General features: G+C 50.8%; 1 protein-coding gene across 6 annotated transcripts in view; it reads left to right on the top strand.

Annotated features, from left to right (window-relative positions):
- LOC119953953 (otoancorin-like) overlaps positions 1-25,754 on the top strand; it is a 113,928-nt gene that overhangs the window by 36,695 nt on the left and 51,479 nt on the right. For all 6 annotated transcript variants that reach the window (XM_038778671.1, XM_038778669.1, XM_038778673.1 and 3 more), the window contains exons 10-14: positions 471-638; positions 3,119-3,265; positions 5,726-5,781; positions 7,596-7,701; positions 14,954-15,072. In XM_038778671.1, the coding sequence (XP_038634599.1) occupies positions 471-638; positions 3,119-3,265; positions 5,726-5,781; positions 7,596-7,701; positions 14,954-15,072 (596 nt within the window). The remainder of the gene's footprint in view (positions 1-470; positions 639-3,118; positions 3,266-5,725; positions 5,782-7,595; positions 7,702-14,953; positions 15,073-25,754) is intronic.

The raw sequence follows: 25,754 nt of genomic DNA on the forward strand, positions 1-25,754 counted from the left end.
AAAGAAGATGAAGAAGCTGGCATTTATGTGATGCATTTGATACCCTCTGAGTATCTCAAGGCATTTCTGAGGAGGTGGCCAGAGCTCAAAAGGTGCTCTTAGGTATTTGAACAGAATAAAATAGTGCACCAAATGTTTCATGAGGTGACACATGCCTTTAATATAATTCCATAAGATCAGAAGACATAGGAGCAGAATTATGCCACTCGGCCCCTTTAGTCTGCTCCTCCATTCAATCGTGGCTAATATTTTTCTCATCCCCATTCTCCTGCCTTCTCCCCATATGAAGAAGCCAGTTACATGATAGAAGGAAGGGCCTGAAAAACATTACAGTGATGGCAATATTTTCAACCTGGACTTCAACAGAATAATTCAACCATTGCTGCTAAATGTGCTCTGCTCCAACGTTTAGAAATATACGGGGCCTGAGCCATACATTTGAAATAATATTTACTGTTTATCTTTTGCAGGTCACAGCTGACAAATTGAAGACTCTAGGTATTCTGATTTCTGGCATTGGTGCAAAAACATTTCAAAAATTCAATGGCAAGGAGTTCCTAAATGCCTTTAATGAAACGGATGTCAAAGAGTCCTTGAGCTCTATGCTGCCAGTGCAGAACAAGGCTATTATGAAAGGGGCAAGTCTTTGTATTGATCTTATAATTGAGAAAATACATTTCTCGCTTGACCTATGACTTTGGAAATCGTATGACTGATCCTCCAAACTGCTAACATGCAGCATATGAGTTCCAAGAAGCAAATCAACCTGAAATGGCCTTCCATAATGAAAAACAAGAGTTTTATTATTTTCTTCAAACAAATGTTCTTTCGTTGTCAACTTGGCGTACATTTTTGAAATGATAATTAATCTATTTACCATCAGAGAAGAAATATTTCTCTCAGAGCCTGCAACCCCTCGTATTCCACTCCAACTGTTGAACTCGACAGCACAGCAGCAAGCTATTTGGTCCCTCGTGCTACAGTTATCCAAAATGAATTCCCCTGCCCCAAACTCTTGCCAAAGCCCCATCATATTTCTTTGCCAAACAAGTTTTCCGATTTTCTCTTTGAAAGCATTACATGGCCTCTGTCATTTCTATTCTATGGGCTGGACTTTTCAATACTGCCTGCCCCAAGATCAGACATTCCCACCTGAGGTCAACAGACCTTTCAATCATCCGTCAAAATTTACTTCCCGTCTGCGATGATTCACGCGGCAGGTGGGAATGTGATAATTTACCCCATGCATCTAATTTATTCTATTCTCGAAAATCTGTTTGTGTAAACTTCCCCTGGCATTTCTCCCCAATGTCGGGGTGGACCTTTACGCCCCAGTCGCAGCAATGGTGGGCCGGTGGTGAGAAAACACAGTGAGCCATTCAAAGGCCCATTCGGCAGGAATGGAAAATCCCACCAGCGGGAGTGGGTATAAAATTCCATCCTGAATGACAATTTTAAAGCGATTCAACTTCCCGACCAAGAGGAAATAGTCAATCATTATTAATCCCATCAAAACTCATCATCATTTTTAAAAAAACCATAAAATTTCCGTTACTGTCCCAGTGAAAGCAATCTCACAATATCTCATTTTTCCACCCATGTTGTGTCCTATCACTAGCCTTCATGATGGAGAAACATGCATGGTTTCTATGCTATTTAATTATAATAAATAATAATGATCTTTATTGTCACAAGTAGGCTTACATTAACACTGAAATGAAGTTACTGTGAAAAGGCCCGAGCCACATTCCGGCGCCTGTTCGGGTACACAGAAGGAGAATTCAGTTTGCCCAAATTACCTGACGTCTTTTGGGACTTGTGGGAGGAAATTGGAGCACCCAGAATAAACACAGACACAGGGAGAGCGTGCAGACTCCACACTGACAGTGACCCAAGCCAGGAATCGAACCTGGGACCCTGGAGCTGTGAAGCAACAGTGCTTCCCACTGTGCTATCGTGCTGATCTTATTATTACCCTTTCTATGATTGGGCATCTAAAATTGCTCACAATACTTTAATGGTGTCTTAAGCAATGTTTTGTACAAATGTGTCATGACTTTTTTATTATTGAATTCTACACTATAAAATTCTGTGGTCCGTTTCATGGCTTTATTAACTGACATTTTCAGGTAATTACATATTATAACACTTGGGTCTCCTTAGTCATCAACGGGCAGTATTCACCGATCCCCCAGCAACATGTTCCTCTGCTGCGTACTGTTTGCTGGCGGTGAGATTCTTTCTTCCTGCCGCTTGTCAATAGGATTTCCCATTGAAGCCATCCCACGCTGCCATGAAACCCGAAGGCGGGGGCGCACTGTCAGTGCCAAAGCATTCGGGCCTTACAGCTTTTAGTATCTTTCCATTATATTGGCCTGGGTCTTGAGGAGACAATGGGGATCTTCGTCGTCAACTCCAAAGATCCACGTGGCTTCTTTTTTGGAAGACCACAATATTTTGTTTCACTCAGGCACTTAACAGGTCAGCAGTGGGCTTTACTGTGGGATCAACGACCCCGGGATTGGAGAATGCGGGAGGGGGAGGGGCCAAAGGGGGGCCAGAGGGGCCAGAGGGCCAGAGGGGCCTTGCCTGCTGACAACTGTTGATCGATCAGAAGTGGCACCTCTATTGAACTCGGAGTGCCTTTGTTGAGGCTGTGGCTACTACTGGTACAACACCTAGCCCAGGCCTGACACCGTTACTGGCACCATGGCAATTGGGGAGTCGAAGGTGGAGGTCATGGAGATGGGGGTTGGCAGCAAAGGCAGGGAGTGGTTCTCTGTGGGCCCTCCTCTTTGATACCGAGTACCTCAATCAGAACTGAGTGCCTTTGAATAAAGAATCCCCTCCCAGCATTCTGAAAGCACATCCAACAAGGTTTGTTTTTTTATATTACCCACATGGCAAGCCTGCCACCCCACCCACCCCAACCCCCGCACCTCTCCCCTCAAGTGGGCAGTAATTTCCCATTTAAGGGCTTCAATCGATGGCAGGTGCTTGTGAAGCAGTTGATTGTAGATGACTATATATACACCCATATGTTCAAACTATTTTTCAATGTAAACATGATTGTTACTCACAGAAACATGAGCTAATAGAATTTCTTTCAACTGTACAGATCTTGCAGTCAGTGAAAATTGATGAAGCCTTGGAAAAACTTCCAGATATACTGGTGCCACAAGTTCCAGTAGAAAACCTGAAAGAATCTGGCGACGTTGTTAATTTAGACTACTTGAACAAGGGCAAACCTTGGAACAAGGGCCAGGTAAGACCATAAGTACAAGAACATAGTATGTGGGGAGTGTAATGGAAGAGAGACAACAGCCCAAGCGCTGTATCAACCAACATGTCGGGCACAATTCAGCGGACTCAAGTTAAAGTTTACTTAGTAGGTTGTTTCTCAGCGCTATTCAACGGCACTTTGAAAAAGGAACATCCCATCAAAGCCATTCTTTATGTCAAGATGACTCACAGATTGAGGTGCCATTTTTAACGGCAGCCCCAATCTTTCAAGCCCCTTCTGTGCCCCCACAGCAGCCTCAAGATCCCCACACTTCACCCAACCTACCCCTTCCAGGGTCTTCTAGTACCCTTCACTCCACTTATTATGGCCAAGGTGCCCCCCCCCCCCCCCCCCCCAACACGGGCCTTGACCCCGGCACAGGAAAGCTGGCACCTAATTACCTTGGTACTGTTAGCCTGGCACCCTGACAGTGTCCCTGCTGTTCTGGCCACCCTGGCAGTATTCAGGGTGCCCAGGTGATATTGTGAAGGTACTTGAGTGCCAGAGTACCAACCCGCCCTGTTCCCGGCAACCCGGGAGCCTCAACTCCCAGTGAGACCCCCCCCCATTGAGGTGCCAACATAACCAGTTCATGACTTTGTGAAGCAATACCAAACGGTGCCTGGTTAAGGCCTGATTGGCAAGGCTGGTGAATTCCAGGCTCTGGTTGAATTAAGCGAGTGCATGTTTAAATGAGTCTAATGAAGCAATTAAATATGCGTGCCTGGATCGCGGCAGCATCGTGAGTTCCATTCAATCTCCCAAGATATTTTGAGCCTTGCGATTCCTGATTAAGGCCTTTTGCGAGATTCAACGTCCTGACACCAACTTTGGCGAGACAAGGCCATTGAATCATGCTCGTCAATTCTGACATCATGTACCTGCTAAAATGCTCAAAATCAACTTTTATAGTCTGTCAATCTGTATTCTGATTGCACAGGGCCTAACTATTAACTTTAGCTGACAGAGTAATCAATTGGGAATGTATCCGGTCTTCATTATTTGGAACAGGGATGGGATTCTCCGTTTTTGAGACGCCAAAGCAGAATCCATGGACTTTTACGACAGAAAAACTGGCGCCGCACCTGGGCTACCATTGAGGGGCTAGCATTGGTGCCGCGTGGAACACAATAGATTCCAATGAAAAACGGTGCAGGATTCGCCGGGTCCATGATCGACATTCGGGAGGCTGGCAAGCTGCCACTATACATACACATTACACTCCCCACATAAACTTATACCAGCCAAAAAGATGGTACTGGTTGTGCTGGAGAGCACCCATACAGCTGGTGTGTCAGCTCGGGCAAGAGGGCACCCATGGGGGTGCCCTGGGGGGACACCAATACGACCCGTGGCACTAGGTTTAAATTGGGGTGTTAGTGGTCTGCGCAGCTACATGGCTGCCTTGCCCACCTCCTGCCCCCCCCCCCCCCCCAGCCCTGGCAGAAGCCCCCCCCCCACCCGACCAGCAGCACAACTGTCAGCAAATTATGGCGATGTTGGACATCTTCTGTATCCCCTCTCTCTCCCTCAGCAGCCGCCATGCCGGTTTCACAATTTTTGAAAGCACAAGTGAACGGCGCCATCGGGAATTAGGCAGATCGGAGGCGGAGAATCGCGGAGGCACCGGAGAATATCGGGTCGGGCTGGCTAATGATATGCAAATGGCGTCTACTGTATGTGCATTCCGGAACGCACTGACGCCACAGTCAATATGTTGGAGCATTGCGATTTTACGTCAAATCGGCACCTGCCGCAATTTCAGTGCAGGAACTAATTCTCCCACCAACCACCTTTCCCGATTTTGGCGTCAGCTAATGGAGAATCCCGCCCCCTACTTTACAGTTTAAAATGCTGGCAGTTACTGTGTGATGGAACCATCAATTCACTAGACACGTGCTTTAAGATATGAACAGTGGTTTTAATCTACTTACAACAGAGCCAGCCTGTTCTGCGTTGAACTCTCGATGAACTGAACGACTGGCTCTGAGCATTGGTATTTATACAGCAGTCCAGGGGGAGAAGTCGTGGGCGGAGCCAAGGGTGGAGCCTTGTACAAACTCCTAAGCATTCCCAGCGCTACTCCCCCTAGTGGTCGGGCAACGCAACTGCGCTTACAAATGCATGGTCTCATGTATATACAATACCGTGTGAATTACGGAGTTACATTCACCACACTGTGGTAAGCCCTTTTGGCATTATCAATAAGTTTGTGTTGTTATTTTAATTGCTGTTTGCTAATTCCAAAAAATTGACAAATCTTCTATTAGAAATTGCTACATAGTTATGAATCTAGATGATAGCCAAAGGAATTTGCTCTCTGGTGTATTATGCGCAGTTATTTTAAATGGAAAGATGTCATCTAATGTTGTTCTGAAATGAACTTATTTTCCGACGATGCTCTCCTTCCTGAAGCAAATGACTTTCTTTCTAATTTTCTAGTCTGCCGCTGTCATTAATCGTGTTAAAGACAAACTCAATGATGTCAAAAATATGAGGTGAGCCCAAGACCTTTCTAGCCTGCATTTGAGGTTTATCAATTTGAAGGATTTGTTAAAGAAATTACTAGTTTTTTTGATTTAAAGAATTGGCAATGTTATTTTTGTTTCACAGTTGATTGTGTATATGCATTGAATAAGGTTAAAACTACCCATGCTTAAAGAACAATAATAACTTGAAATATCTATATGCAGGTTTCTGTCAGAAACACATCGAAACATCTAATATACAGTAAATTACTTTACAACGTGCTAAGTATTGTTGTGTTGGCAGTCATTTGTTCATAGCAAGGTATTAAAGTCAGCAATAATAAGATTGATTAGTTAAGCTACTTGGGGAATACTGTGGAAGCCCAATGAACTCCATTCTTTCAAATAGTACAAAAGGATTTTTTAATGTTAATCACAGACAAACGAGCAGCAAGACGAGGCAGTATTTTTGTTGTAAGGTGTATGGTAGTCAGTTTGTCTAATGAAGAGGTTCTGAGTCATGGGTAGTTTAATAGTAAATATTTATTAACTATTGCTAACTAGATACATAAGTACAAGCTAGGAGCTGCCTCCATGCTTGCTTCTACACACTGCTCTGTCCAGTACAAAACTGACCTCTAGGTTTGGGTCATCTGTTCCTATTATGCACAGTGTGGACAGTGCTGTCCTCAGTCCATGTTAACCCTTTTCTATGCCAGACATTTAAACTACAATTTTTAAAGTCTTATCTGAAGAGCAGTACCTCCAACAATGTGGCACTGCCTCAGTGTGTGTTACACTGGAAAACCAACTTATATTTTGACCTGTAACATCAGGTAATTACCCACAACCTTCATTGTCAGAGAAGAGGGAGCTGCCAACTGAACCAAACTTACAGACCAGAACATTTCATGATACGAATTCTGGAATATTGCTGAAAAGAAAGACATGCTGCTGAAGATTTTCCTCTTGCAATCATCAGGACAAATGCAAGAATAACAAATTTCAGATGAGCACTATGATTTATATTACAGCAGAAAAGGGTACTGATTGGTTAGCAAGATAACTCTGGCTGAGGTGCTGTCATTCAGTAAGCAACAGCAAAATTGCAAGGCTCCCAAAGCCAGGGGGTAATTTTTTAAAAAGCTTGAACATGTTCCTTTTGTTTGCAGAGCTACCTTCATCATTTAATGCCTCCAAATTAATTCTTGTATTCTATTCACTACCCAGTCTGTCCAGTTCTCCCCTCTCCTTTTTTAAAGGCATCAAATGTGCCAGTGTTATACTTTCTGGTCACACACCAATTCTTTAGATGGCTATTTTCTCCGGCCTGTGTATGAATGTTTGTCACTTCGAGCAGGTGTAAATGGGCCACATTTAGTGATTATTTTAAATTGGTAGTTCGTGCAGCTGTTAAGGCACTCAGGTTTGTTCAGCAAGTACTGCCCTGTTGCTTTCTCTTTGACAACTGAAATAAGGCAAGAACTATCCATGCTTAAAGAACACAGAATCCCTTGCCATCCAATTATTGGTCTTTTCTCCTGTGGTATAAATTGTTTGAAATTTCTTGTGTTCATCCTGACGAGTGCAAGATGAAAAGGTTCGGCAATCTCTCTCTCTTGTATCAACATTCATTAGATGTATTAAAAGTGTGGTTCTCTTGTTTGAAATTTTTACGATTCCAAGAGGTTTTAAATTAGTATTTCAACATACTTTTGTGGCGATTGTTATGAAATCTTAAACTATGCAATGGGCATGAAAATATCAATTAAATTTTAATATTAAGTTAAAAGCAGTGCTCATTTATGTTCTGATTGAATTTATTTTTCTGTTTCTTATTGAAGTAAAGTGAAGACTGTTGTCAAAGGAATTCCATGTAGCTGCATTAACTCACTGAGTCCTAATGTGGTGAAGGAACTTGCAAATAATCCCCTTGTTTCGAGTAATCAGGTAAGTTTATGCCAATAAATTCTACTTGACGTTCTCGCCCAGTTCATATGATCAGGTTATAGAGAGGTTAAAACACAGAAACCAACTGTTGAGACCTATTGGTAAGCAATGGTATTTATGCTCCATACAAGCTTCCAACTTAATCAAACTCCTTTTTACCCACTTTTCCGCACAATCCTCCTGCAATGTGCCTGCATAGCTAGCGGTTGAAAATCCTGGTTCCCCTTTCTCCCCGCAACACCCCCCCCCCCCCCCCCCCCCCCCCAATGTCTGTTCTCAGATACCAACCTGTTCCCTTCGTCATTTAATACCTCCAAATTAATTCTTGTATTTTATCCACTCAGACCAATTCTCCCTCTCCTTTCTCAAAGGCATCAAATTTGCCAGTTTTACACTTGCTGGTCACACCCCAATATTTTAGATGGCTATCTCCTCCGGCCTGACTGTCACCATTTGTGTATTTTTCACCACGTTGTTGTAGATAGGATATTGGACATCATGGGCTGGATTCTCCGATTCTGGGGCTGGAAACGGTGGTGTTTTATGCCAGAAAAACTGTTCACACCAGAAAAAGTCCTCGCTGTGAAGCAAAGTCTTAGATACTCCAATTTGAGCAAGAGAGATAGCTTGCAAGAAAGAGACCTGACACCTTGGGCTGGATTCTCCGTTTGCCGATGCCAAAGTCATGGTAGATGCCGGTTGACACCAAATCGGGATGCTCCAGCACCTCCGGCATCATGGCGTAAATACGGCACTCGCCGCGCGGCCTGAACGTACAGCAGGCATATCATGAGCAGGCCTCAAGCCCGATGCTCCGGGGCCTCCGCGATTCACGGTCTCTGATGAGCCGAGTTCCCGACAGCGTGGTTCACTTGTGGTTATAAAAATCATGAACCTGGCGTCCTGGGTGCTGAGTGAGAGAGAAGAGGTAGGAAATGGTGTGGAGTGATTGTGGGCTGCCTGCCTGGACACCAGCTGCGCTGGCTGCAGCGAGGGGGCCCCTGCCAGGGCTGGTGGAGGGGAGGGGGAGTGGGGGGGGAGAGAACAGGCCGAGCAGCCGGGGTGCCCCCCCCCTCCCCCCCCCGCCCCCCCACGGGACTGGGGCGGTGGCTAGGCACTGACCACCATTACGGAGGCCACCTTTCTGATAACCCACCCCGGCCCCTGGTTCTGTACAGTGGCACCAGCCATATGGGTGCGCCCACCCCTACACCCTTGCCCCGCCCCGAACACCCCACCCAACCGGCGGCCACCCACTGGGGGACAATGCAGGGCCACACCCATGGCAGCCCCCAGTGAGGGCAGTGCCAGCCAACAGTGCCCCTGGCAGCAGGGACGGGCCCCAGGATCGAGGGCACCGACAGGGAAGGGGTTGGGGAGGAGGGGCCGAGGGGGCAGACATGCATAGGTGAGGCCCGCAGGGCCTACCGGGGCCACCATATGGTCCATGGTACCTGGATGGACACGGCAGTGTGTGCCAGTCTATCATGTTGGCCTTTCACCCCCTGCAGAGAATGGTTTTAGGACACCAACCTGCGATGCTGACCGCTGTGGCGAAGGCCACAGCTCTGCAATACACCCTGCAGCAGTCAATAGGCTGAGGAGGAAGAAGTGCCAAGGGGCACCGCATGAGGCCAAGCGTTTACCGCAACCACATGTCATTGGAGGACCTGCCATACTGGACATGCAGACGGAGACTGCGGATGAGCAGTGAAACAGTGCGACACATATGCCAGATGGTGGCACACCTGGCACAATGGGGGTATGGGGGAGGACATCCGCTCCCGGTGACCATCAAGGTGACAGTCGCGCTCAACATCTATGCCACGGAGTCGTTCCAGTCGCCGAGTGGGGACGTGTCTGGGATTTCGCAGACATCGGTGCATAGGTGCATTTGTGCCATCAAAGAGGCTCTATATGCGCAGGCTGACCAGCACATCCAGTACCATGTGGACCGTGCCCACCAGGACGCCCGGGCAGCGGGTTTGCTGCCATTGACGGATGCCTGGGTCCAGGGTCTGATCGACGGGATGCATGACAGCCTACGGCCACCTGCGGATAACAGGCCGCTCTACACAACAGGAAGGGCTCCCACTCCATGAACGTCCAGCTGGTCTGCGACCAACAGATGCGCAATATGCACATCTGGGCCCGGTACCCCAGCAGCATGCATGACTCCTTCATACTGGCACATTCAGGGAACCCCGACATGTTTGAGGGGCACCCCCCCTGGTTGTGAGGCTGGCTGCTGGCTGATGCCACCTATCTAGAGGCCACAGACCGACGCCGAGACCTGCTACAATGATGCCCGTACAGCAACCAGGGGTGTGGTCGAGAGCTGCTACGGAGTCCTGAAGATGCGCTTCAGGTACCTAGACCACTTTGGAGGGGCCTTCCAATATGAGGATAGGAGGGTCACCCACATCCTGGTGTTCTGCTGCGTCCTCCACAACATTGCGCAGCAGAGGGGCGATGTGCTGGAGGAGGTCGAGGAGGAAGGGCAGACTGTGTCAGATGAGGAGGATGCAGGGGAGGGGAACAATGAGCGGGACAAAGGACCTGGGTCGGCATGGGAGGCCGCACTAAGCCATCGCCAGGGCCAGCACGCACAGGATGCCCCTATTGCCTCATGTTTCACCCACCAAGGGGGAGCGGGATTGCTGGCCGAGGGCATGGATAACTCTATCCCATACCCACACCTCATCACCTCCCACACCACCAAACCACCGACATGCACACACCCTCCATGACACATATCTGCGGTGCGATGAGCCGGGGGCACTGGGTTGGCAGTGACAGCGGGTCTGGTCCATGGGATGGAGGATGATGACAACCCGCTCTGCAATGAGCTCCGTGCTCCATATCGTATGACAATGTCTGACTCATGCCCACAGTAGCACCTTGCACCTGGCTGATCCCCGAATCCGAGGTCAGTCCATCACACGGTCCCGTCAAATCCCTGGGGTGGGGGTGCTGGCGTCGGTCGGGGCAGAGGGGAGGGAGGGAGGAAGGGGAGCATAGTCCAACCACCAGGCCTGCACTCGTCTGGCACCGCCCCCACTCCCACTAGCCAGCACTGACCGTCCCACCCCCACACCCATCAGACAGAGCACCAAGGCAGGTTTCAGTGTTAACAGGAGTTTATTGTGAAAAAATATACACAGTGGTCCCTTACTCCTAACCGTACCCTGCACCAGTGTCAACGTAACCGATGTCTAACTTTCTGGCTTTACAGGCCAAATACACTACGCGTAGTTGTTTCCCCAGATAGTAGAGCAGGAGTGGAAGTTGCCTGCTGTGACTCCTGCCCTGCTGGCAAGGTCCCTGTTGGTGCGTCTCCTGGGGTAACCCTGCCTGGATGGGCCCAGCTGCTGCTCAGGTGTCCCGGGTGGCGTGGTGCCACCCTTTCTGCCCGCTGCCCACCAGATGCACCACGGGCCCCATCACCTCCTCCTCACTTGGGTCCCCGATAGCCCCCAGGATACTCCACGGGACGGGGGTGCAAGAGGACGGGGGTGCAAGAGGACAAGGGTGCAAGACGGGGATGCAAGAGGAGCCACCCCCTGAGGCCCACCCCCCCCCCCCCCACCTGGCACTGCCAGCCCTGGATGCCCTCTCTGGTCTCGACTGGGGTCTGCACGTTTGCGGCAACGTAGCACAGGGAGTGGACCACCTCCGTCTGGGACTGTACCACCCCACTGAGGGTTTGTGCCACATCAGCCAATGGCTGGGCCACATCCCTTTGGGTCTGGGACACCTCCCTGTGGGACTGGGCCACCTTCCTCTGTGTCTGGGCCACCTCCCTCTGCATCTGGGCCACTCCCTCTGGGACTCGGCCACCCTGCCCAGTGTTTGCGCCACGCCGGCCTACGCCTGGGCAATGTCGCCGACACTCTCAGCCATGGCCTGCTGTGACTGGGCCATGCTGAGGAACACCGCCGTGATGTCCACATGTCTGCCTGTGAGAGGGCAGCTCTGTCCTGACCTCGGCAACCACCTGCACAGAATGCGCCAGGCCTTGCACACGGTGACCCATATCCGACAACGTCGTCACCATTGCCTCGACCGCGAACCTATGCGGCGTTGGCCTGAGTGGCACGCATGACCGGCACCATCCCCTGCTGCTGCACGCGGATGGACTCCTCCACCTGTGCCTGCAGGTGCTGGAAGCCAGCTGTCATCCCCTTCTCTAGTCCCTGGGTCTCTGACTGCATCTGCACTGTGGCTGGGACTGGATGTTCCAGGAGCCCGGGACCCGTCTGGGCAGCAGATGGTGCCTGGAGCTGGCCTGCCCTCCAGCCATCGAGGCTTTTCGGCTGCCCCTGCCTCCACCTGCTATACCGGATGCCATGTATGGTGCTCACCTGATAGTGTCCCCGGAGCCTCTTCACTAATGTGCCTATCTCGGAGATGGTGGAGGGTGTTAGAGACAGCTGTGGTGGAAAGTCTGTGTCCTCCTCTGACCCGAGCTCTGGGGTCTCTTGAGTGTCGGGCAGAGGACTGGTGTTCAGGCTGCTCTCCCCGTCAGAGCTCTGCCGTCTGGGAGGGGGCACCGGGGCTGGCACTGGCACTCCACATGGACTGGCCTCATCTCTGGCAGGTCCTGTAAGACACAAGACGGCATGTATGGCTAGAGGTCATGTTGGGATGTGGTGGGATGAATGGGGGGGTTCAGGGGGGTGAAGGTTGGAGGGGCGAGGGGGGCTTGGGATGAGGGAGGTGAAGGGGGTGCGGGTTGGCGGTGTGAGGGGGGGTGGGGTTGCGGGGGTGAGGGTGGTGCAGGTTGGGGGTTGAGGGGGGTGTGGGGTTGCAGGGGGTGTGCAGGGGATGTCCACACATGTGTCATGGTGTTCCGCAACTAAGCAGGTTCTCACTTGCTCGCCCGCCGCCGACCTCTGTGTCGGCGATCTCCCATTCCTTCAGGTGGCCGACCACATTCAGTGCCCTCTGCTCGGGCACTATGAGGGGCCATAGATCTGGTGATCCCCCTCTGATCTTCCCCTGCTCCTGGTGGTTGTGCACGGCCTTCTCCTGGGTGGGGCAAACACAAACAATGACACTGTTAGACATTCCACGCATGCAGCCGAGCAGTTGGATAGATGATGGCATCAGTGGCCAGGGCACCCGGCCATTGCAGCTGGCATGGGTGGGACAGGGTGGGGGGGGTCGGCCATCCCTGAGGGGAGAGGGGACTGGGAGGGGCCAGGTTACATGTGTGCGGGGGGAAGGGGGTTTGGTGCCAGGGGAAGGGGGTTGGTGCCGGGAGGGGGCCAGTGCTGTCTACTCAGCCTGGCCATCCTGGGGAGGTTGTACAGTTTCTTTCTGGACTGGCTGCCAGTCCGGACGACGTTGCCCAAGGCGCTGTCTGCCTCTGCTACCTGCGCCAAGGCACGGCGAACGGCGCCGCCTGATGAAATTTCTCCCGGGTTGGGGTACAGGGCCATCCACCTCTCCTCCATGGCGTCCAGGAGGGCCTGCAGCTGTGTCCCTGAACCATGGCACTGCTCTCCTTCCAGCCATCTTGTTGGGTGGGATGGTGCGTGTGGGGGGGATGGATCGTTTAAGCGCGGCGGCAGCATGTGAGCTTCATGTGCGCCAATCACGGACCCAACGAATCCGCCGCCATTTTGCTTGGAGCCTGTTTGTTCCACATGCCGATGGTGCTAGCCCATTTAGAGTTGCTGAATCGGTGCAGCTGTTGCACCATTTCTGCTGTCGTAAAACACCACTGTTTCCACGCTGACGTCAGCACTAAGTCTCAAAATCGAAGAATCCAACCCCCGTGAGAATAATGCAGAATCTCTAGCTGTATTTCTTTAAAGCTGCTTCTCAGCTCGTCATCCGCCCACAGAATAAACCTAAATCTCAACACCTGACTGCTTCATCCCTTGGCTCCGCCCATTAACTATGTTGTCTAACTAAAGTGAACACAATGGGCGAAATTCTCCGACCCCCACGACGGGTCGGAGAATAGCGGGAGGGCCTTCCCGACATTTTTCCCGCCCTCCCGCTATTCTCCCCCACCCCCCGCCCAACTCCCGATCCGAATCGCTGCCGCCGTTTTTTTACGGCCGGCCGTGATTCACAGCTGTTCGATGGGCCGAAGTCCCAGCCCTTTACGCCGTTTTTACGAACGGCAAACACACCTGGTCTGGCCGTTCGTAAAAACGGCGTTACAAACTCGCTTTTCATAACCATGGCACCGATTGGCACGGCAGTACCATGGCCGTGCCAAGGGTGCCATGGGCCTGCGATCGGTGGGCACCCATCACGGGCAGCGGGCCCGATGCCCGCGCACTCTTTCTCCTTCCGCCGCCCCGCAGTATCCATTCGCGGGGCAGCTGAGGGGCAACCCGGCCCGCGCATGCGCGGGTTTCGCGCAAATACGCAATGACGTCATCCGCGCATGCGCGGGTTGGAGTCTTCCAATCCGCGCATGCGCGGCTGACGTCATATGACGCGTCAGCCGGCGCTAACTCCGGCAAGCGGGCTTAACGATATTCGTTAAGCCCGTCATGCCAGAGCCTACGGCGTCGGGCTGCTAGCCCCGACCGGGGACCAGAATCGGTTCCCGGTCGGGAAGGGGCGCGCTGGCGTCAAACCCGCCCGGGTTTGACGCCAGCTTTACGATTTCTCCCGTTTTGGGAGAATCGCGCCCAATGTATCAATTTAACTATTCCGCAGGAAACCCTTTTAATCTGAATAAATGTCCATTCGTCCAAACATTTACAATGCTTTAATTGCACTTCTGGCTCCAAAAAGCCGAGCTATCTTGCAAACCTGGAATTTGAAAAACACTACTGCAGCCGTCAGACACACACTCAGCCAGGCATTTAACCCCTACGTCACCAAATGCATATGCAATACATCTGAAATTCCTACACTCATCACAGTGCAGATATGGAAATTCTCTCAAAGCATATTCACTGTTGTGGCAGAATATTTCCCCAATAAACAAATCTATTAAAAACATTTCCTTAGTTATTTTATGAGTTTGGTTGTTTCTATTCAATTGAATGGAGTTGATAAAGGTCTTGATGAGGTAATGGGTAAGTCATGGTTTTATAGAATTTTGAACGGGGAAACATTTCACGTCTCAACACATTAAAGTTCATAGACAGTCAATGGATACTATTTTCAAAAACTGCTGTGTTGATTAACAATATTATAGCTCTTTAGAGCTTTAACCATGTTGACAATATCTCCCTTTTACATTTCATTGACCTAACAATGCTGTTCATGTTATTTGCAGATTCGCTGTTTCTCTGTCAAATTCTTCAAAGACCAGAAAGCCAGCAGACCAAATTACTTCAGCAACTTGACAGTGGATGATATTAACGAATTCTTAGTTTCCTACATGGTTTTTCAACCGTAAGTAATGTTACTTTCTTCATTCAACCACATTCCTCACTTCAAAATTTAAGAAATGAAAGAAACCATATCATTTCCCTTTTTATGCGATGACTGGCTTGTTTTTCCATTCCACTTCATTCTTTACACATCCAACGACAAAAGCTGACTTTCTGAATCTTATTGTCGAGCTTAAGGCCTGAAGTATTTAAAGTTCTCTATCAAAACAAGTTGGCTCATGTCTCTCTGTTTCTTTCCTCTTCCTGCATTCAAGTCAAGTGAGAGGAATGTTCCTTTGACTTCTCTCCCATGTTATGATCCACCAGGACGTCTGTGAATAAAATCAGTTACATTTCTCCCTTTCTTTGGGTTCAAGAAACCATTTCCTGATATTCTCAAACTGAACAGGTTTCGCCATGTGTAAATGAGTTTGAAACGAGTCAATTGATGCTCGTTGTCTCCTTCTGAATGAGCCACCACATTCCACAAATTGATTTGTCCAAGTCTAACTCGCTTCTTCAATGGCTGTAGCCTTTGGGCGGGATTCTCCCTCCCCACAGTCCAGGCATGGCAAGTTCCTGTCGGCAACGGGATTCTCCATTCCCACAGCCGGCCAATGGGTTTCCCATTGAGGCCACCCCCACGTGTCGAGAAACCCGCGGGTGTGGGTGCGCTGCCGGTAAAGCAGAGGATCCCGCCGACGGAGAATCCCGAGGTTTGTTTTTCTTTAACCTGTGCAAGTCCGCTTTGCCTTAAAAAAAAACCACCCAGCTCATTGCAAAATCCCTTCTGTGAAGGAAGCACAATGTGCCATCGGTGCTTCCCAGCAAGCGAAGGCAATAAAACGGAAAAAGGTTTCGAGAATGCAAAAAACATTGACCTCAGTCAACGGGGGAAATTCAAGGAACAGCAAAGGCTGAGAAAGTTAATGGTAAGAGCTGCAAGAGGAAACATGCAACGGATATCAAAATCAACAAAAAAAATACTTCGACAATTGCCTTGAGAAAACGAGGATGGTTGAAAAACAATGTGGCCGATTTGCAAATGCTGATGATAGGAGAGATGAAAATAAGGAACTGGAACACGTTGTGTCAGTATTTAAAGTAGGAAAGGGAATAACATGCCAGACATTCTGAAGCAATAAAATGTCACAATTCTTCAGAAAGATTTCAAAGTGTGGTGGCAAGCCGGAACTGCCGTGAGATTCCCGGCACTCGGCCCGGTGAGGCCGGTAACGTTATTCAAAATTAATTGGTCCACTTAACGAGTCCCCACAGGCTTATTGCCACAACTGAAGGCTTGCCAGCCGATTTGCCGAGACCAGGCTTCCCTGTCCTGTGCTACGTAGGTCGAGCACCACTTACGCAGACCTTGCACAATGAACCCCACTCAGTTCACAGCCATGGCACCAAGACGACCAGCCACAAGGTTTGGAGAGGCGGGCATGGGGAGACTCCTAGACGCGTTGAAGGCCAGGAGGGTTATTCTGTCCCCCCTAGCATCCCAGAGGGTGAGCACAGGGCAGCCAATGCCACCTTGGATGAAACTGGCAGCGGCCGGCAGCTCGGGAAGCGTGACCAGGAAGACTGGCCTCCAGACTGGCCCAATCTCTGAGGAGCATCGCTGAGGGCAGTTGTTGGAGAGTCACCACGGTTGGAAGAACCAAATGACGCAGGGTAGCCGGGGCTCAATCCAGCTGGCCACCCCAATGTGAACCCCAGGACCCAATGGGCACAGACCGGGAGGAGGGGGCGCTGCGTGGCAACCTGGAGCCATCCTATGAACTAGCAAATGTGGCCATCAGTCCCCCCCCCCCCCCCCCCCCCCCCCCCCCCGCCCCGATGAGGCCATGTTTCGCAGCCTGCACCCGGAAGAGGGCGGCACATGCACTGCCAACAAATAAACAGGGGCCCTTCGGCCCCAGAGCCTCCAGAGGACACCCGTCAGGGGCATCGAAGACCAAGGGACGTGGTAAGAAGTTGGCTGCCTCCTCTTCTGATGTGCATCCTGGGGATACACCTCGACATAGTGGTAGAGCAAGGAAGGCCAAGCACAAAAGGATCACTGAAGGCACTGGGGAGGAGGGTGGGGGGAGGTAGGTGGGAGGTAAGGAGTGGAATGTGCTTTGAGGTTGCAAGAGCATTATGGGGGAGGGGGGTTTGGGGCAGAGGGAGTGAGGGTTGGGATAGTTGGAGCCAGCGCCGGCCCTAGGGTTGCTGGCGCCCCGGGCAAGCTGAACTTCGGCGCCCTTGGGGGGGGCCGGGGCGGGTGGGGGCCCGGGGGGGGGGGGGGGGGGGGGGCCTGAGGGGGGGGGGCGGAGTGACCACCGGCAAGCCTGGATCCATCCGCCATGTTTGTGCGGGGCGGCCTGAGGGAGGGCGGCCACCGCGCATGCGCTGGTTGGCACCGGCCCAACTGCTGCGCATGCGCGGGATCCGCACTCCTTGATGGCGCCCCCTAGCACATGGCGCCCCGGGCGACTGCCCGAGTTGCCGGTACCTTGAGCCGGCCCTGGTTGGAGCAGCACTATTGGTAGAGTGGTGCAGTGGTGTACACTTGTACAAGGGATATTAAAATCCCCTCACCACAGCCAGTATGACCCCTCTGGTTCTTTGTTCTGCGATGAGTACCAATCACCAATCCCATGCCCCATCCCCAAGACATGCCCTCCGTCTCCCCCACTTGACATGACACGCATACTTGGACGTGGACATGTACCGGGGGCAGGAGCCCATTCATGAGGTGATCAAACGTTTGCTGCTGCGTCTGTGATGATGCCTCCTGCAGTGTTTAAGCACAGTGTCCATGCATCAAAGTGTGCTTGGGATGCTAGGCAATGAGCACCACATGCTACATGGCATCCACTTGGGATGTCTGAAGCTGTCCCATGGGATCCACTTGGGATGTCTGAAGCCCCGGCTTTACTTGCGAATGCAGCCAGATAATGGCCAGGCCTATGGTTGCGCATGCGCACGGTGGTGGCCGCACTGTGCAACATGACGCCGGCCGCGCATGTACCTGGCCAGCCAAAAACTTCCCCCCTGTGACCAGCCTTGCCACCCACGGACCACCCCCACCAGTGCCCCGCCCCTGCCAAATCCCCCCCTTGCCAGCGGAACAGCTCCCCCCCCCCCAACTGTGGCGGTGCTGTGAGCAGACGCGAGCAACGCCGTCGGGTACTCGGCCCATCGGTGGCGGAGCATCGGGGGAAGGGCCATCTATACGGCATGCGGCGTACTCCACGAGTACGCCGTTTTTGAGGGGTGGAGCATCGCAAAATGATCATGCCCTCGATTCCGGCGCAAACGGGAATTCCCTGGCCAATCGCGAACGCGATTTCAGTGTCGCCGATCGGAGAATCCCACCCCTGATATTTGGAGCTCGGCCTTTCAAGAGTAAAGTGAGGAACCATTTATATGCACTATAGGTGATAGACGTTTGGAATTGTCGTCTGCAAACAGCAGTTGTTGCAGGGTGATTGACTGTTAACTGCCCTTGTTAATTTTAAATCAGAGTTTGAGAGTTTTTGTTGATCAAAAGCATGAAGGGATATGGGACAAAAGCAGGCATTTGGAGTTGAGGGGGAGGCAGTGGCATACTGGTAACAGCACTCAACTAATAGAACATACTGAGACCCGGGTTCGAATCCCGGCCCTGGGTCACTGTCCGTGTGGAGTTTGCACCTTCTCCCCGTGTCTATGTGGGTTTCACACCCACAAGCCAAAGATGTGCAGCGTAGGTGGATTGGCCATGCTAAATTGCCCCTTAATTGGAAAAAATAATTGTGTACACTAAATTTTTTAAAAAACTAATAGAACATACAGTGCCATTCAAGAGGAGACCCACTCAAGCCCTCACTTCCACCCTATCCCCGCAACCCAATAACCCCTCCCAGCCTTTTTGGACACTAAGGCCAATTTAGCATGGCCAATCCACCTAACCTGCACATCTTTAGACTGTGGGAGGAAACCGGAGCACCCAGAGGAAACTCACACAGGCACGGGGAAAACGTGCAGACTCCGCACAGACAGCGACCCAAGCCAGAATCGAACCTGGGACCCTGGCGCTGTGAAGCCACAGTGCTATCCACTTGGGCTACCATGCTGCCCTAATAATCCTGAGGCCAGGGCCAACATTCTGGAGTCAACAGTTCAAATGCCGCCATTGCAGCTGGTGGAATTTAAATATGATTAATAATCTGGAATTGAAAAGCTAGACTCACTAATGGATGATTATGGCTGGAATTTTCCACCCCTCTGCCATCCCCCATGTTGTGTATTGTGGAGGCAGCTCGACGTTGGCCAGTGGTGGAATATTCCGATCCTGCCAGGTTTCCCTGTTGTTCCCACCCCCTGCCGACAGGATGTCGCAGTCGATGGGATCAGAAGAACCCACCAGCGAGAACGGTGGAAAATTCCATCGCATAATCCATTGATAATTGGCATAAAAACTTCACTTCTACCCTTTGGAGAAGTAAATTTGTCGTCCTCACCTGATCCTGGCCACACGTGACTCCAGACCCATCGCAATGCGATTGACTATTAACTGCCCTTTGAAATGGGCAATTTGAGATGGGCAACAAATGCTGATCTTGCCAACGATGTCCACATCCCATGAAAGAATAAAGGAAAAAAGAGAGATTAGCTACGAATTCATTCAAAGATTAAACTTGTTTGCAGGACTAAATGGCTGACTCCTGTTCCTCTACTCTTATTATTTATGTATAAGGCTTTAAACTGTTAATTAGCTCAAGGGGACATCATACAGAAACTTGAACCAATTTTTGTCTGATGTTCACACTTCTAGGGGCAGTTAATATTAATGGATAGGAATAGGAATCTTGGTAAAATTTTCCCTCATTAAAATAAATATGTTAAGCCTGAGATCAAATCAACTGAACACAACTAAATATAGAACTAAGTTCCCTGGCCTTTTGCAACTTCTTTATTCAATAAAACTACAGAGTTGTTCAAAGAACTTTGCTTTATTCAGAGTGAATAGATCGTGGGTGGGATTGTCCGCTTTCTGACGCCGATTTTGGATTTGGTGATCGGACCTTTTTACGCCCAAAATGGGAGCGGTACCTGTTTTCGGATGCTCCGCCCCCTTCAAAACACTATCATCGAGGAGTGCGCTGCACGTTGTTGGGATGGCCTCAGGACGTTACCTGAAGGCCCTCCCCCGACTGGCCGACTTATCTCGGGAAGGCCGTGCATTTTACGTGGCACGGCCGCCAGCCCCACAGCAGTCTGAGGATCAGGAATGGGGCCTCGCCGATTTTTCCCACGTAAAACACCATGGATCCTCCGGACATAGCCCCAAAATAGGAGAATCCAACCCCTTAACTTTTATGGGGTAATAGCGCAAACTTTTTCTGCTCTCGATTTCATCATAGTTATCTACTTTTCTGTCTTCAGTCCCAATCCTGTAACCCGGAACCTTGGTGAGTTCCTGCAGAGTGTCTTATAGATGCACACATGGCTGCTACTGTGCGCCAGTGGTGGAGGGATGAATGTTTCCAGATGGAGTCTCAATCAAGCGGGCTGCTTTGTCCTGGTTGGTGTCAAGCTTCTTGAGTCTTGTTGAGAGCTGCACTCATCCAGGCAAGTGGACGCAGGAGGTGAGTTACCGACCTCAGAATTCTGAACTTTTGACCTGCTCTTGTCGGCATAGTATGTTTAAATGGTTAGTCCTGTTCAGCTTTTGGCCAGTGGTAACCCCCAGGATGTTAACAATGGGAGACTCAACAATGGTAGTGCAATTGAATGTCAAAGGGTGATGGTTAGATTATCTCCTGTTGGAGATGGTTATTGCCTGATGCTTGTGTGGTTTGAATGCTACTTGACACTTGTCAGCTCAAGCCTGGATATTATTAATCTTTTTTTTCTCGCTATGGCAACAAAGCTCTCAATGAGCTGCCTTTTAGCCACTGCCTGATGCACAATCAATGGACACGACATGTAGGTGAAGTCCGAACAAAAGGCTTTAATTAGCAAGAAGTGACTCCGGCAGCAGACGTACAGGGAAATGGCTGGTTGCCGGGGAACACGGGTTCTTATACCCCGCCTCGTAGGCGGAGCTACCTTCCTCTTAGCCAATAGGGATAAGAGGCACATGATACCTGGGCCAATGGGCAGCGAGTCCTCTGCACCAATGGCAGCTCACACTCCCAGGTACCGTAATACCCCTAGTCATACTACCACACTGCCCAAGATCAGTTTGACCTTTATGTCATCTGGGGCTCACGCACTAAGGTTTGAAGCAATGCATATTGTAATCTTGTGCAGTAATTAAGGCAACACCACCCCTTCATCTCACCAACCTCAAACACACTTGTGTGTTTTTAATTAACAAATCCATCAGTCTGATCCATTTTCCTGTACACAGCCTGACTCCTCTTTCTATTTGAAGGTGGAATAAACGTAATTTTAAATTAATTTAAAACTGGAGCATAAAATCAAGGTAAGGGGTGGGATTCTCCGATTCCCCGCCGTCCGACGCCGGCTGCCGAATTCTCAGGCGCCGGTTTTCAGGCAAGGATTGCGCCACGCCGGTCAGGGGCCGTTGGCAGCAACACCCCCGACAATTCTCCGGGCCCCGATGGGCCGAGCGGCCACCCGTTTTCGGCCAGTCCCGCCAGCTTGAAATAGACATGGTCCATCCCGGCATGTCCTGGCTTGGAGGGCGGCTTGCGGAGTCCTCGGGGGGGGGGGGGGGGGGGGGGGGCGCGCTGGATAATCTGGCCCCGTGAGGGAGTGGGGTGGAGGGGGTGGGCCACAGTGGCCTGGCTCGCAAACGGGGCCCACCGATGTGCGGGTGGGCCTGTGCCATGGGGGTACTCTTTCCCTCTGCGCCGGCCTCTGTAGGGCTCCGTCATGGCCGGCGCGAAGAAGAAACCCCCTGTGCATGCACAGGAAACACGCCGGCGGTTCTGCGCATGTGCCAGAACACGCCGGCAGTCCTGTGCATGCGCCAACTTGCGCCGGCCCACGGCTGCCCTTTGGCGCCAGTTGGCTAGGCGCCAACCCCTCCAGCCAGAGGGTTCCGCAGCTTCCGGCGGCCTGACACCGAAGTGCTTCGCGCCGCTTTTAGCGCTGGTACGGGTCGCCCCGCCAATTGCGGGAGAATCCCGCCCAATTTCTCGATATGCCATTGGGTGAAAAGTTCTGCTTTTCTCTCAAAGACAAACATTCTTCCCAGAGCCTCGTTTCAGATCTTCAGTCAGTACCTAAGTTTGTCTTTGAAATGGTTCTTTGTTTTTGGCAGCAGAAATGAATTGGAAAAGTCCCAGGCAAATTTAACCTGCTGGATTTTATGATGGAGCAGTCTACTGTCATGATATGCAAACGTGCAACCAATGAACACTCAGAATAGTACACAACCAATGGGCAGTCAGGATACTCAGAGTTGGCATCACCACAAGGGGGCATGACATAAACACTATGGAAGGGATGAGGCGCTCACGCCCTGCCTCTTTCCACAGACAGATATCTAGAGAGTTGGACAGGGTTGATCAGCAGCATCACACCCCAGCACGTGGCTTAGAGTAAGCTGGTACAGTTAGACTGAGTTACTACAGTTAGATTAGCAGAGAGTTGAACTCATTTGAGAATTGTGTTAATAGTTCAATAAACACGTTGAACTCATTTCGCAGCCTGGAGCATCCTTTAGTTAAGACTGCATCAAGTAGCAGCGTGTGTTATCCGAAGCAGTATAACACAACATGTTACTGGGAGTGACTGTTCAATCTATTTAGTTCAACTCAGCAAGATCCGTGACAACCAGCTACTGAATACAGGCACAATGGACAAGATTCAGGCTCCTCATCAGCTCAGGACCACCGGCAATCTTAGTGCCAACTGGCGATCATTCAAGCAGAAATTTTGACTATACGTGAAGCATCCAACCTCAATGGCGCGACTGATGCTCGGAAGATAGCTCTTCTACTCACCACTGCGGGTGGCCATGCGACAGAGATCTTCAACTCCTTTCACTTTTTCGAAGGGCAGGCCAAAACGAAGTAGCAAATCATCCTGGACAAATTTGACAGCTACTGCGAGGTGGACACCAATGAAATGTTCAAGCACGACATCTTCAAGCAGAGGTGCTAGGAAAAGACGAATCCTTCAACTCCTATCTAACTAACGTTAGACTGCGAGCGCACTCCTGCAACTTCGGTGATATCACTGACTCCATGATCAGAGACCAAATCATTTTTGGAGTCCACTCTGATCCTCTGCGAGAGCAATTGTTGAAAATCAAGCACATGACCCTGCTAGTCGCGATTGAAATGTGTACTGTGCATAAGCACTCGATAAATCGCTATTCAGAGTACAAAACGGCAGAAAGTGAAAAACAAGCCTCCCACGAGGTGGAGAGTGTTCAGGCCATCTCCCGGATGCAGCGCCTCCACATTGAAAAAAGCGGCCATTTCGCTCGCTCTTCCCGGGGCCCGGCACATGCGCAATGTGATCGGGAACACAAAGCAGCCGAAAACTATACTGCGCAGTTGCAGATGTCCGAGAACTGCACCGCACATGCACACCGATGCACTGAGTGTCTCTCAGAGGAACATGTGTCGCGACTCAAGAAAGTATTCCGACGCATACATGAACATGGCCTCAAGCTAAACAGGTCCAAGTGCTGTTTTGGGACATCCACGCTGAAGTTCCTGGGCGATCAGATTTCGCAACACGGTGTGCGCCCAGACATAAACAAAATTAAAGCCACTGAGGCAATGAAAGTCCCCGAGGACAAGAAGGCAGTACTGCGCTTCCTGGGAATGGTCAATTTCCTTGGCACGTTCATCCTGAATTTGGCCACGACGCCATGGCCCTACGTAACCTGGTGAAAAATTCAACCGCCTTTGAGTGGAAGCCGGAGCACCGAAAAGAGTGGCTGGAGCTGAAAGCCGAACTCACCACTGCATCCGTCCTTGCATTCTTTGACCCAGACCGAGAGACCAGGATATCCACAGATGCGAGGCAGGATGGCATTGGGGAGGTGTTGCTTCAAAGAGACGACATGTCATCCTGGGTACCAGTAGCACACGCGTCATGGGCAATGACACCCATTGAGACCAGATATGCGCAGATTGAGAAGGCGTGTTTAGGTCTTCTCACCGGCATCCTCAAATTTCATGATTATGTCTACAGCTTGCCAATATTTACTGGCCTCTGGTATACATCATCCAAAAATACCTGAACAACATGACGCCTCGTTTGCAGAGAATTCTGCTCAAACTCCCGAGGTATGATTTCAATTTGATGTACACACCTGGCAAGGAGCTCATCATCGCCGATGCATTGTCCCACTCCGTCAACTCACCCAGTGAACCACTGGAGATCATCCAGCACATTGAATTTCAGGTACAACTGTGTGTAAGCACTCTCTCGGCAACAGATGAAAAGATCATTCTCATCCGAGAAGAGACGGCCAAAGACCCCCTGTTGCAGCGAGTCATCCAACCTTAGCAATGGCTGGCAGATAGGGCAATGCCCTCAAATCTACGATGTCAAGGACGACCTGACGCTGATTGGCGGCATCCTGCTCAAGCTGGACAGGATAGTCATCCCGCTATGTCTCCAGAGTATGGTGCTGCGGCAGATTCATGAGGGACACATGGGCGTAGAAAAGTGCAGACGCAGGGCCTGGCAAGCTTCCTACTGGCCCGGCATCAACCAGGACATCATGGACATGGTCCTGAACTGCAAAACCTGTCAGAGGTTCCAACCAGCACAGAGCAAGGAGACGCTCCGACCACATGACCTAGAGACCTCTCCATGGTACAAGGTTGGCATTGACCTATTCCATGCAAATGGTTGTGACTATATCTTAATCATCGATTACTTTTTGAACTATCCTGAGCTGCTGAAGCTGCCAGACCTCACCTCACAGACTGTCTTCAAAGCGTGTAAATAGACATTCTCATGGCATGGCGTCCTGAACACTGTCATGAGCGATAATGACCCGTGCTTCCACAGTCGAGAATGGTCCACGTTTGCCAAGAGCTACAATTTCAGGCCTGTCACCTCCAGTCCGGACTATCGGCAGTCCATGTCAAATTCGATAAAGGGGTACACATCGTTACGCAACTCATCCGCAAGGTCTCGGACTCCACTTCCGACATACACCTTGCACTACTTGTGTACCGGGCGACTCCCTTGTCCATGTCATGTCGCCAGCTCAACTCCTGATGGACAGGGACCTGCGGACGATGCTTCCAGCCATACACCTGCCCAACCTGGATCACCTCCCGGTGCTGCAGAAGATGCAGCAGCTTCGTGACAGCCAGAAGCAGGGCTATGATGCACATGCCACCTATCTGGATGTGCTATCCCCAGAAGACCCGGTTAGGATCAAGATACTGGATGGTGGGTGGTTTGCTCCGGCTGTCATTGTTCGAAAGGCTGCGCCCAGATCCTATGTCATACGTATGGCTGATGGCTCCATTGTGCGAAGGAATCGAAGGGCACTGCGAAACATTGTTTGCCCACAACCACTTTCCCCTCCATTTCCACATGTCGAATTGCCACCTCCAGACACCTTGACCCACGAGGCCACGAGTCGTGCCTCCCACTCCCCTGTCAAGACATCATCATCCCCTCCATCACCTCTCCGGCGGTCAACGAGGATCAAACGCAAGCCTCAGCGACTGGACTTATGAGCATTTGTTTTGTTTGTTCTGTTCTGTATTCCTCAGT

The sequence above is a fragment of the Scyliorhinus canicula genome, chromosome 19 (genome assembly GCF_902713615.1).
Source record: "Scyliorhinus canicula chromosome 19, sScyCan1.1, whole genome shotgun sequence".
In the NCBI taxonomy this organism is placed as follows: domain Eukaryota; kingdom Metazoa; phylum Chordata; class Chondrichthyes; order Carcharhiniformes; family Scyliorhinidae; genus Scyliorhinus; species Scyliorhinus canicula.